The 14325-nt window shown below is 35.1% G+C and overlaps 1 protein-coding gene across 4 annotated transcripts in view; it reads left to right on the forward strand.

The window, feature by feature from the left end:
• Window positions 1–14325, forward strand: part of POLA1 (DNA polymerase alpha 1, catalytic subunit) — a 296467-nt gene that overhangs the window by 27733 nt on the left and 254409 nt on the right. For all 4 annotated transcript variants that reach the window (XR_014019935.1, XM_081276741.1, XM_081276742.1 and 1 more), the window contains exons 13-20: window positions 1018–1092; window positions 1979–2117; window positions 3286–3440; window positions 6521–6605; window positions 7533–7594; window positions 8916–9005; window positions 12024–12140; window positions 14050–14225. Coding sequence is in view for 3 of the 4 variants with exons in the window: in XM_081276741.1 (XP_081132867.1) it covers window positions 1018–1092; window positions 1979–2117; window positions 3286–3440; window positions 6521–6605; window positions 7533–7594; window positions 8916–9005; window positions 12024–12140; window positions 14050–14225 (899 nt within the window). In the remaining variant the exon portion in view is untranslated. The remainder of the gene's footprint in view (window positions 1–1017; window positions 1093–1978; window positions 2118–3285; window positions 3441–6520; window positions 6606–7532; window positions 7595–8915; window positions 9006–12023; window positions 12141–14049; window positions 14226–14325) is intronic.

Genomic DNA, 14325 nt, shown 5'->3' on the forward strand with positions numbered 1-14325 from the left:
AAAAAAAGAAACAATATTTTGATTTTAGGGAGATATTGATGCCTTTGGCCATAATTGTGGGGTCTGTAGTCCACTAAAAATATGGGAAGTTAGTAGTGATGGAAAGAAAGGGAGGATTGAGTTGCAAAAGATACAGCTAACACTCTTAACTACTTAAGTTCTGGATTGTGGCTGAGTCACTTCTTTAAATTTCCACAAGTAATAATGCACGAGGCCTTGGGTTTGATTCCTAGCACTGCAAACAAAAACTAAAAACATAAAATTCCAGAGACAATGTGTTGTAATGGCGAAGCATATGAATGTTAGAGTCAGGTTGCTTGTGATTTAAGTCTTAGCCCTGCTGCTTACTAGTGTATCTGACTGTGAACAAGTGCCAAGTGACTTCCCTGTGCCTGTTTCTTTATTTGACAAATGAGGGCCTATTGCAAGCATTGTCAAAAGGGTTAAATCTCTTGATTCATATTGAATGATTAGAATAGTACTTGACACATAGCCAATGCTTACTACATATGAACTATAATTATAATGTTGATTATTCTAGCAAGATGGAGTTGCTTAATGTCAATTAGTAACAAATAATTTTTATTTTTTGAGACAATGTTTTGCTATGTTTTATCAGTGAGGCATGTATAGCTCTGGACTTAAACTCACGAGTCTCCTACCCAGACTTCTGAGAGTAGCTGGGATTATAGGCATGTGCCACAACCTGTCTCTTGACAAATGATTTAATGCATTAACATTGTAAAAAAAAAATCTCTTCTTGCTCCTATTTGAATGCAAATATTTTGATTTCTGTAGTGTCTAAGAGAAGTCTTTTTAACATTGTCACTATGTGTCTTAGTCCTAGTTGAAAGGTGAAAGGATACCTTTTTGGCTTTAATTACTCTTGTGTCCCATAAGGGTGCTAGATTCCTGATGATTTAATATAGGAAAATGTATTATTTATGTAATGCTGGCTAATTTGAGTTTTGAAAAGTTTTTTGTCTTAATGATTTTTTAAAACATCTACTTATCCAGACAGTGGAAAAGAATTATGCTTTTGAGATACCTGATGTTCCCGAAAAATCTCAGTACTTGGAAGTTAGATACTCGGTAAGTTAAACAAAGAAACTTACCTGGTTTTGGTGAATGGCATTTTTTTCTACTTTTGAACTTTCAACTAGCTTTCAATTAGGAGTACTGACAGAGCTCCTCAAGCCCACAGTTCATTGAGGTGGACTTATAGTAATGAATAACTGAAATGGATAAAATTAATTTTAAGTACATAGTCTACAGGTTATACTGTCTTTCTCTGCTTTCAAGTATGCATCTTTAAACAAATAACTTGAAACAGCACAATTGTTTGTCAAGTGGAATGAATGCCACATGATGGAGTTGGACATCATTAGTCTGTTAAGTGTCTCTTGTAAGCAGTGGAAAGGTGAGAGAGGAGTGTCAGTAGCATCATTATAGTGCTGCTCTTGCTCTTGCTCCTGTGACAGGCAAGGTCGTTGCTGTAGGGTGTTAATTAACTAGACCTTAACCTCTTTTTACCTTTGTTCTAGTGTTTTGATCCCACAATGTTGGAAAAGGGAAACTTTTAAAAAATGTTTTTGACAGTGGTGATGAAAAGTACCATGGAAGCTTTTTCAATGAGTCCCACTCTATTGCTTTCATTCTTCTAATGGAGTGGTACTTACTTGGCTATTCTTTATCAGTGAGGCATGTACAGCTTTGGACACAAATTCTCTCTTGGGGGAGCTTCTTGGCCTATTTTCTTTTAATGGGTGTCATCAAGATGCATTATTTTGTCATTGTGAATTGTTTTTGTTTCCTACTGTGAATTGTTTTGGATTTCATTTGTAGCAAATTACATTTCACATGTATCAAAGGGGTTTCTTCTGCTGCTTCATAGAGAGGCTTTTGTTTATTTCAAATATAGACTTGGAAAATGTGAAGTAATAGTTTTAAACAAAAAAGATTTTTTTTTTCCTTTTAGGCAGAAGTACCACAGCTTCCTCAGGATTTGAAAGGAGAAACTTTTTCTCATGTATTTGGAACCAACACACCCAGCTTGGAACTGTTCTTGATGAACAGAAAGATCAAAGGACCTTGTTGGCTTGAAGTAAAAAATCCACGTAAGGAAAAATTTAGTCATAATGCTAAGTAGGTTGCTGATAAATGTGCTTTTTTTCCCCTAAAGGGAAGTTAAGGAATTGGTTTATATATTTTAGTGTGTTTATTTCCTTGTGTGTTTTTTCATCAAGATTTTCCTTGAATGATTGTAGGTATATTTGGAATCACTTTATCTCTGTAATGCCTGGCAGTTTAGTCTAGAAGGAGGCCTTAGCACAGGCAGCTGTTCAGGGTGCGTCCCATTATGCTGTTGTTTACATGTACTTCCCACCTGGCAGATAATGCCCAGCTGTTCTCCATAGTAAATTGCTGACCTTTGGAGGGGAGAAGAATCACTTCCTAATGTGGATAGTACTTGTTTTGCCTGTTACTTGATATTTTCTAGCACTTGTATCTGAGATATTCTTTTATCTTCCTGAATCTCTTAAAAATGTTTTATGATTTCTCCATGGTAGTGCTTTGGGTTTTTTAAACCTATCTTGGGTCCTGGATTCTTTAGATCATTTTACAAAAAGCTTTGTTTGTAATTTTGTATAACAATGAGGGTCTCCCTCCATTACCATGCAATTTCCCTTTTCTCTCCCTTTCCCTCCCACCTAATGTATCTGTTTGATGTTGATCTTTTCTTCCTGCTCTTCCTCCCTGCTCTGTTCTTAGTTGTTCTCATTATATCAAAGAAGACATTTGGTATTTGTTTTTTAGGGATTGGCTAGCTTCACTAAGCATAATCTGCTCTAGTGCCATCCATTTCCCTGCAAATTCCATGATTTTGTCATTTTTAATGTTTTGAACAACCAATAAAAAAAAAAAAGCTTTGTTTGGATTTAAAAAAAAATTTGTAATTGTAGATGGACAGCATACCTTTATTTTATTTGCTTATTTTTTGTATGTGGTGCTAAGGATCAAATGCTGTGCCTCACACATGCTAGGCAAGTGCTCTACCACTGAGCCATAGCCTCAGCCCCTGTTTGGACTTTTTTTTTTCTCAAGAAAATGAACATAGGTACACACACATCCAGTAATGTGGCTTATTTTTAGTTAGATATTATGTCATTTTTAATAGAAGATAGGACTGAAGAATATCTCAGTTAATCACAGTTGTCATAATTATGGTACTTTTTCTTTTTAAGATAACAAAAGCGATTGATGTGTTATATCTATTTTTTTCAGAGCTCTTGAACCAGCCAATCAGTTGGTGTAAATTTGAGACCATGGCTTTGAAACCTGACCTGGTGAATGTAATTAAGGATATTGGTCCTCCTCCACTTGTGGTGATGTCTTTCAGCATGAAAACATTGCAGAATGCAAAGAACCATCAACATGAGGTAAAAAAAAAAAAGGACATATTTTGTATTTGTTCCTTAGGTGTAATACTTGGCCTGAACTTGTATAGCTTTACTGCAACAAAGTTGTTCTTAGAGGGGAAAGAATACTAATTTTTTTTTTAGAGAGAGAGGGGGGGAGGGGGAGGGAGGGAGAGAGAAGAGAAGAGAGAGAATTTTAATATTTATTTTTAGTTTTCAGCGGACACAACATCTTTGTTTGTATGTGGTGCTGAGGATCGAACCCGGGCTGCACGCATGCCAGGCGAGCGCGCTACCGCTTGAGCCACATCCCCAGCCCGGAAAGAATACTAATTTAGTACAAAACTTCATTTTGGAGAAGGAATTGAATTTGTTTCTTTGTCTGGTGTTGTGGATTTTTTCAAGGAGTTAAATTGCTGAAAATATATTTTTAATGTACACAGAGAATAATACAATGAACTCTCTATATCAATCACATATTCAGCAGTTAGCAAATTTTGTGACACCTGTTTTTCTCCCTTCCCTTTTTTCTCTTGAAGTATTTTAAAGTCAGTTTCAAACAGCATGTCATTTTAACCCTGTGTGCCTTTGTATACATCTCTTAAAATATGCACATTTTCTTATATACCATCATTAGCAAGCCCAATAACAGTAACAGTGATTCCTTGATTTAGTCTGAAATCCCCAGCACATACTTAAATGACTTTGTTTCTCACAATGTCTTTTAACAGATGGTTTGAATCGGGATTTACACAAGATTCACAGGTGGTGTTTAATTTTTGTGCCACTTTCATCTCTTTTTAAATGGTATAACTCCCACCCATTCCCCCCACTTTCTTTTCAATGACATTGAATGATTACAAGAATCACTGATAGTTGTCTCATATAATGTCCCATTTTCTGTCTGTATTTGTTTGCTCTGTTGTGGTATCATTGGACTTCTTCCTCTGTACCAGTGGTTGGCAAACAGTGGTCTGTGAGCCAAATTCAGCCCAATACCTGTTTTTGTAAATAAAGTTTCCTTGAAACACAGCATATCTTCAACTGTTTTTGCTCTACGACAGCAGAGTCAGTCATGACAGAGACCATGAGGCCTGCAAAACCTAAAATACTTATTTTTTGGTCCTTTATAGAAACAGTGCCTACTCTTCCTCCATCCTTCATACATCCATATGCTATAAGTTATCTCTAAAGGATGAATTAGATTCAAGTTCAACTTTCTTAGCCAAAATACTTTATAGGTAGTAGAGTGTACTTCATATTGGAAGACACATAATGTCAGGTTAAGCTGCTGTTAGTGAGGCTAAGATTGGTCAGTGGGCTCAAATGGTGATAACCACTGTATATTTCTCCATCAGCTTTTCATCTAACCTTGCCACTACATGTGTTTTGGGCTGTTGTGGAGTGCTGTTGTGGTCTATTGCGTTGTGAGATGTTGAGCAGTGTCCGTGGCCTCTACCTGCTAGATGTGTGTACCCCCTCTCCCTGCTAGGTGTAACAGTCTAAAAATGCCTCCAGCAATTGCCAAATATTCCTTAAAGGAAAATGTGAGGGTACAGTTATCCCCAGTTGAGAACTACTGTTCTAATGCCTCCATGAATTAGTCATTTTACCTCAATTAGTTATTTCATTAAGAGTTTTAAAATGGTGGTTTTTACACACACATACACATATGTGTATTCCCTATCTGTTGAATTCATTATTATTTTATTTTTGACATTATTATTTTGAAATGGGGTCTCACTATGTTGCCCAGGCTGGCCTTGAACTTCTGGGCTCAAGTGAGCCCCCTGCCTCAGTCTCTCAAGTAGCTGGAACCATAGGCGAGCACCAGTGTGGTCAGCTTGTTACATTTGATCCTTATGGTTTTCTTACTCTGATCAATGGGAGTTTCTTTATGTTTGCTTCATTTTGACATAAATGGGAGTATTTTTAAAAGAGGATTTTGGACAATATTTGCATTCTTTTAGTATGTGATTTCATCTTTATTTTTGGTAGTGCTGGAGACTGAATGAATGCAAGCGCTTGTGCATGCTGAGAGCATGCTCTACCACTGAGCTATAGCCCAAGCCCTGATCTTTAAATAATCATTTCTGTAGATGATTGGAGTTAATAGTTAAGTGTTTGGGAAAGGTTCAATAAGTCCTTAGTTAAAATTAAAAAAGAAGTGTCCGTTCTCTTGTGCCCAGAGTTAGGTTTTCACAGACTGTTTCCTAATAAAGTAAATAGGGCTCTGTGGAGAAATGGCTTAATGAAGGCAGGGAATGTCTAAGATAAATCTGGAACATCGTGTTATATCAGAAAGTAAGGATGATATTAAAATCTACTGAAGATATGTCAGAAGGACCTAGGAAACAACTTGCAGAGTATCCTACTGACCAAAGGTGGGACAATGTGAGCACGATAAGAATAATTGCAATAGATGGAAACACTCAAATTTATGAGTTCATGATGATACTAACAACAATAACACTGCCACATTGCTCATTTATGAAGGATACTCGGGAACTAACTCATTCTTAAAACTGATAAATGAGGGAATCAAATCAAGCATTATCCTGACTTTTCTGGAAAACATACTGTACCTCAGGCAACCAAATAATTGATGAAGTGAAGTTTCTGTTCTTAGAAGGTTTTCAGCTAATAAATAATGAAGGGAAAATGGAATAATACCACTTTCTAATCCCCAGTGAAATAATGGATCTAGGCAATAATTGACAGTGGCTGCTAATTTCACTGAAATATAGAAAAACAGACATTATGTGTCTGTGCTTTCTGATAGAAGTAATCAGTAGCACCTCTAAAGTATTTTTGCCAAATAGTTGAACCTGGTTTTGATAAAGTCATTTGATCTAACTGTGAATTTATAGGCAGTACAGAAACAGAATGTGTTAAATGAAAGTGACCCTATTAGGATATAAGCAACAGAATCCATACCACGGAGCATTCTATAGGATAAACAACTCAGTTTCTTCAATAAATGTAAATTGCAGGGAGATGATAAGTGGGGTAGGGTTGTACCTGTAGTTTTACATATCAGTAAGAATGCAGAATATATATTAGGTGTCTGATAAGTGATTTCCTCCTTCCTTTCTTTGCAGGTTATTGCTATAGCAGCTTTGGTTCATCACAATTTTGCATTAGATAAAGCACCCCCACAACCTCCCTTTCAGTCACACTTCTGTGGTATGTATTTTTTAAAGATACTTTGTTAAAGAGTTGATTTGAGTTTTTTCTTAGACTTTCAAAAATTATTTTCAAGAATAAATAGTGCATACTGTTAAGGTTGTTTTTAGCTATGGTAACTAAGTTTTATTGTCCAGAGTTTTCTGTGCAATGAGGCAGGTGCCAAGGAATAAATTAATGTTCGCCTATTTGGGAGAGGTTATAGTAATATCAAATTGAAATTGAGTTGTACTACAATTCAATGTGTGAAACATCCACAGAATTCTGTGTGTTTAATGAGTCAGTCTCCAAGGAGGATTCTGATATAGTCCATGTTGAAAGCCAGTTAAATAAATTTTGTTTTAGCAAATTTATTTTGTTTTAGCAACACATTAGTTTTGCTAAACATAAAACAAAATTTATGATTACTGTGAAGTTTATCACTTAAGTAGGGGGAATACATGGAACAAAACACTGGTAATAGCTTGGAGAAAATGTGGAAGAAACTAGTCATTAGCTCATTTCAACAAGCCTTTATTCACCTCCTCTGTATGTTACTGTGAGAACAGCTATTTTTATGGTGTAGAGGAGAAACTCTGTCATCTTTTCCAAGTTTGAGAAGTTTGAACTGAGTTACTTCATTGTAAACTGGTTGAGGCTTTGGTGGTGGTGGGATTTCCTTTGGGAGAGAATGTTATAATCATTCATTTTGACTTTGATGGATTAGCAAAATTTGATCAAAGTTTTAACAATTGTAGGGATAGAGTTCTGTGCTTGGCGATTCATTTGAATCCCAACATGATCAATGAAAATACTTGAACCTTTTAACATTTTAGGGATGGGGGAATATTTATATCTAATTTCCAAATTTCTATTTGGAAACATGCATTGATGTCTACCTGAAATTAAAATAAAATGGGTTTTGGAATTTTTTTCCCCTTCTTATAGTTGTGTCTAAACCGAAGGACTGTATTTTTCCATGTGCTTTCCTTGAAGTCATTAAGGAAAAGGTAAATAGCTAATTATTCCTTTTAAATATGAAGTATTTATTTGTTTGGAAAGAAAATAGGAGGATAGTATGCTCCATGAATTTTTTTCTGGGCCCTTAATAAAATGGCAGGGGAATAATAAAATGTAGTGAGCTTTTCACAAAGCTAAATGTATTCAGTATAAATAATTTTTTTGGAGCGTACATTGTTTCTTTTTTTTCTTTCATCTCCTTTTTTAAAATTTGTTCTAATTAGTTATACATGACAGAATGCGTTTTTTAAAGAATTTTTTTTTAGTTGTCAATGGACCTTTATTTATTGATACATGGTGCTGAGAATCAAACCCAGTGCCTCATACATGCTAGGCAAGTGTTCTGCCACTGAGTCATAACCTCAGCCTGACAGAATGCATTTTGACACATCATACATAAATGGAGTATAACTTCTCATTCTTCTGGTTGTACATGATGTAGAATCACACTAGTTGTGTAATCATATATACACATAGGGTAATGATGTTTGATTAAAAGTTCACTTGTTAATGTCTTCACGTGACAAAATCAAATGCTGCAACCTTGTCAGGTTTCATGTATATTATTTTAAATTGACTTGAGAAGTCCAACAGTTTGGGGGTACTTTTAGGTTAGGCTATCATTTGTGACATGTCCTGAATTACCTATCCAAGTACAGTGACCTAGGAATTCTTGTAGAGTCAAACTGACATTTTTGTGACGTAGTTGTGGAATACATATAGTTATCAATTTCTGTTTTAAGAGATTTTTAATAAGAGCAGATTGAATACTTGATTTATATTCAGCAATCCAACTGGAAGGCTTTTGTGTAAAGATAGATTTTATTTATATTTAAAATACTCATAATTTTTATATTTGTTTTTAGTCTAGTTTCTTATTTATCTGTTCTTGTACCATTATTTGAGAATAGTTTATACAATCCTTGGGATTTCTTTTCCTGATAAATACATCAACAGTGAAGTCTACCAGGGATTATATAGGAAATTAAGTAATGCTTTTGAAAAGTACTCTGATTTATATGCTTTCAAATGTGTCCAATGTACAAACATGTCTCTATGGAAGGACATTTCTGTTCTTGCTGTTGCTTAGCACTTAAAATTTTGCTTTATTCTCATGCATATTACTAGAATGAGCTCCTCAGAGACTTTGTGCAATTATTATTGCAAAACCTAGAATCTAAAATTTCATTGCTGCATTTAGTTTTGAAATGGGGATTTTCTTTTAACCCTAAGAAATCTTAATCCTGGTTAAACAAGAAGCCAAGGTATAATACTTTAAAGAGTTGGTGACTGGTATGTTTTTATTAACAGAATGTGAAGGTTGAGGTTGCTACAACAGAAAGAACACTGCTAGGTTTTTTCCTTGCAAAAGTTCACAAAATTGATCCTGATATCATTGTGGTAAGTAGCTTTTTGATCATGTTGTGGGGAAACTCTTCATTTCTTCGTTCTTTTCAGTGTGACTTTATTGGTTATTTTTATTGTTTATTTACTTTTGAGCTCCAAAGAATCTTTTCAGAGTGAAATGAATTGCTATATTAATTGCAAATAGAAAGGGGAAAAACCCTAGCCTACTATAAGATAGGCTGTGTGTGTGTGTGTGTGTGTATGTATGTGTATGTGTGGTGTGTGTGTGTGTGTGTGTTGCTTGGGATTGAATCCAGGGCTTTGTGCATGCAAGCACTTTACCAACTGAGCTATATCCCCAGCCCCCTAGGCTTTTTTTTTTCTAATATGAAAGCAACCCTTGAATTATTATTGAAGTTTAAAATACTCTAGTTATTTACAGTTATTTACCAGCATATCAGTTAGTAAATGTATATAAGCTATTAGTATCTTTAAAATTTTTGCTTAGTGACCCAGATGTATAGTGTCAACAGGAGTTAATTAATTCCCTTGATTTGGTGCAAATCAGAAAACTAAGTATTTTAGTTTTATGAGCCTAGTGGATCTCTATGACATTCCTTTGAGAGCTCATACTAGCAATTTTTTTTCTCTTGACAACTTCCCATGTTCCGACTAGACAGTGAGAGCTAATAATTCATTGTTTTGCTCCAGTTCGTAGAAGTTATAAAGCAAGATATTTACTTTTGTGTGTTTTTTGGCCTTCCTTTATATGCTTCTTGATAGGAATTTTTGCTTTTGTCTTTTTTTCTGGGTCAATTGATCAGTCAAACTCTATTGTTTTATTTTTTGACAGAAAGTATAATAAATGCCTATATTTTAAATATGATATTAGTAATATGGTTATAATATATATTAGTGGTAGATGGACACAATACCTTTATTTTGTTTATTTATATGTGGTGCTGAGGATCAAACCCAGTGCCTCACACATGCCAGGCAAGTGCTCTACCAATGAGCCACACCCCCGCCCCTATATATATATATTTTTAGTGTTAGAAAAATTAATTAAAAACTGTTCTTATATTACAGCTTCTTTTTAAAAGATCTTTTAAAAATGTGTTCTTTTTAGATATACATGAGTAGGGTATTTTTGTTTGTTTGTTTTTTAAGATAGGGTCTTGCTAAGTTGCTTAGGGCCTCACAAAGTTGTTGAGGCTGGCTTTGAACTCACAATCCTCCTGCCTTAGCCTTTTGAGCTGCTGGGATTACAGGCATATGCCACTGCATCTGGCAGTAGAGTGTATTTTGACATATTATACGTACATGTAGTATAACTTAGTCTAATTGGGATCCCATTCTTGTGGTTGTACGTGATGTGGAGTTTCACTGGTGATGTATTCATATATGAACATAAGAAAGTTATGTCCTATTTATTCTACAATCTCTTCTATTCCCAGTCTTCTCCCTTCCCTTCATCCCCTTTGTCTAATACACTTAATTTCTATTCTTCCCTCCCCTTGTTGTGTGTTAGTATCCACATATCAGAAAGAACATTCAACATGTTTTTTTGGGATTGGCTTATTTCACTTAGTATGATAGTCTCTAGATCCATCTATTTACTGCCAAAAGTCATAAAGTAATCTGGTTATATTGAAGCCTTGCAAAAATGTTTGCCATATCCTTCAGGTTCATTTTTATTCTCAGATATCTTGTAGTGGCATAGCTACTGTCCTGAAAGCCTGTGGATTGTTAAAAATGTCTCTGTACCCACATCCCTTTGTTATTTCAGGACCCATATTTAAAGTGTGAAAAAATCTGTCCATAGTCCTCTGATGCTCTGGCTTAGCACTGGGCCCTCACCTAGTCTCTACTAACAGTAATTTGGTCCCCAGAGTGATGTCTTGGAGCACTATGATACCTGGCCTCACTTAGGATGTTAGAGCCAGGTCTGAGAGAGAAATTCGAATGTAAGATAGAATCCTGACATGAGTTTGGGTCCCTGATTCCAGGCATGATAATTTGAAAATGATACATTCTTATAATCCTTTGGGACTTTAATTTAATAGACAAAACTGCCATAAATATATAATGGGGTATATTGTTTTTATGTGGTGGTAAAGTACACATAACATAAAATTAACCATTTGGACTGCTTTTAAGTGTACAATTCAGGGATATTAGCTACATACATAATGTGCAGCCATTAACACCATCCATCTCTGTAATTCTTCATCTTCTGAAACTGAAATGGTACTAATTACCTCCTCGTTCCCCTAGCCCCTGGCAACCATCATTCTGCCTTCTGTCTCAATGATTTTGTATACTCCAAGTGGTAGTATATGTTTTTAATTAAATTAATATCAAGTAAATCTATTTATTGATAACAATTATTTTGAACCTCGTCTAATTTTTAATTGAGTAATGTTATTCACGTGACAAAAATTGGGAATTATAGAAATGAAAAATCTAGTTGCATTTTGAGTTATTTTTCTATTCTATACAATTTTGTTTACTTCTTTTTAAGTTTTTTACTTGAACTATTCATTGGTATTATATATTTATTTTGTTGCATATTTATTAAGTATCTAAATCAGTAGGGTTTGAACTCAGTTTTTAAAGAAGCCAAATGCAGTTCCTGAATTTTCTAAGAAGTTTTTTGCAAACTCCTACAACACAAGCAGGTTTTCTGTTTTTAAGGAAGCAAAATTGAATTGTTTGAATACAGCTTTTAGTGATCATGTAAAAGTATGGGATGTTAAAATTTACATTTGCTTTTGAGATTGTGAGGCATGAGCTGCAAATTAAAAGAGATCATATGAACCTTGCATCAATTAGTATGAAATAAAGTTTATTCAAGCAATCTGCTTAGCAGCCTTGTTAATGTCAAGGCTAATGAATGCTGCTGATGAATAAATTCCTGAAGAAGAAAGGACCCCCAATCGGAGGTAAGCTCACGATGTCTTCAATTAGAGACCAGAAAAAGAAAGGGCAAAGAAATTCTGTGTGTTTGAAGATAAATCATCTAATTTGCGTTTGTTATAATGTTATTGGCTGCCTCCTTTTTCTGCCTAGGGTCATAATATTTATGGGTTTGAACTGGAAGTGCTACTGCAGCGAATTAATGTGTGCAAAGTTCCTCACTGGTCCAAGATAGGTCGTCTGAAGCGATCCACCATGCCAAAGCTTGGGGTAATAGTAGTTTTGAAAATCTTATTTCTTTTATTTGCCATTTTTTATTGGGTACTTACCAAGAAAGCACTACACTTTTTTTAATAGGAATTGATTGTCTTATAGGAACTTCAGTACATTTTAACTTTGGTACCAAATGTCTTTTCCTTGGAATCCAGCATTTTACTTGAAAAAGCCACTGGTCACTTTTTAAATCAATGATTGGAATCTAGAAATAGTAAAGAAAGACAGCACATACATATTACTTTTACTTCAGCATTCCTAAAGTGATAAGCCTTAGGGTAGGGTTGCAGGGTTCAGAATTCATTGAGTATTATCATTCGGGAAGATGGGAAGAATGAATGGAAGGGAGCTAATGTGAAATATAAGAAAGCAGTGAGCTGTGTGCTTTCTCATGTAGTTAGCCTCTCATAGCAACTTCAATTTCATTTTGTTGACATTCACACAGGTCTAGTAGGGGAAGAACTGAGATTTGAACCCAGGTCAGTCTGACTCTTTTAAAGCCTATGTACTTTTTATTCTGCTTGCTTGCTTCAAATGTGGAGAGGTTTTGGTCGTCTTTGTATGAAGCACCTTCTTCCTAACCCTGATACTGTTCAGAGATTGAAGTCTTATTTTACCTAAAGCTTACAAATAAAATCAGCATGTTATCTCATTAGAGAACTTAGGAATCTGTCCCTTTTATAATGATCTCTTGAGGATTCTGCTGCTGTTCTCTGCTATCAGAGTTGGGACTCTTACTCTTCTTTTTCTGTTCATATCTTTAAGGTGAAGAGGTTATTATTACTTATTGTAAACATTTGCTTATCTAACCCCTTTTTCCCTTCATACTCCCTTCAGACTTTTCTGAATATGGAATCTTCTCAGTGAGGTATACCCCAACCAGTCTATACCTTTAGGTATAGTCCCCCCAAATTCCTTATCCCTCCTACCCGACTCTACTTTTCCCCTTTGCCAGAAACTTATTAACTCCTAAAACTATATACTTTCTTATTTATGTTATTCATTTATTTTTTTATTTTTTTATTGGTTGTTCAAAACATTACAAAGCTCTTGACATATCATATTTCATACATTAGATTCAAGTTGGTTATGAACTCCCAATTTTACCCCATATACAGATTGCAGAATCACATCGGTTACACGTCCACATTTTTACATAATGCCCTATTAGTAACTGTTGTATTCTGCTACCTTTCTTATCCTCTACTATCCCCCTCCCCTCCCCTCCCATCTTCTCTCTCTACCCCATCTACTGTAATTCATTTCTCTCCTTGTTTATTTTCCCGTTCCCCTCACAACCTCTTATGTGTAATTTTGTATAACAATGAGGGTCTCCCTCCATTACCATGCAATTTCCCTTTTCTCTCCCTTTTCCTACCACCTCATGTCTCTGTTTAATGTTAATCTTTTCTTCCTGCTCTTCCTCCCTGCTCTGTTCTTAGTTGTTCTCATTATATCAAAGAAGACATTTGGTATTTGTTTTTTAGGGATTGGCTAGCTTCACTAAGCATAATCTGCTCTAGTGCCATCCATTTCCCTGCAAATTCCATGATTTTGTCATTTTTTAGTGCTGCGTAATATTCCATGGTGTATAAATGCCACATTTTTTTTTATCCATTCATCTATTGAAGGGCATCTGGGTTGGTTCCACACTCTAGCAATTGTGAATTGTGTTATTCATTTAATATATACAATAAAAATAAAGTCAGGATTCTTAGTTTTTTTTTTTTACTTTGTTCACTGCCATATCCTTAGAATAGTGTCAATCAGATACATGGTAAATGTTCAAAAATTTTCATTGATAAATGGAAGAATGAGAATTTTATTTTTGTAATTTTGAGGTCAACCTCAAAGTAGGATAGCATGGAATATTCATGGGACTTGCTTTTTGTCCTCATCTTTGTAGGGCCGGAGTGGATTTGCTGAAAGAAATGCTACCTGTGGCCGAATGATCTGTGATGTGGAAATTTCAGCAAAGGAATTGATTCATTGCAAAAGCTACCATTTGTCTGAACTTGTTCAACAGATTCTGAAAATGGAAAGGGTTGCAATTCCAATGGAAAATGTACGAAACATGTACAGGTATGATCCCAGATTTTTTAGAATCTGTCTATCTTGAAATTAGCAATAGAAGGATGCCACTACTATCCTTAAGCTATAGGGACCTGTGCCATGTTACCAT

The sequence above is a fragment of the Spermophilus citellus genome (genome assembly GCF_964194105.1).
Source record: "Spermophilus citellus genome assembly, chromosome: X".
NCBI classification, from domain to species: Eukaryota; Metazoa; Chordata; class Mammalia; order Rodentia; family Sciuridae; genus Spermophilus; species Spermophilus citellus.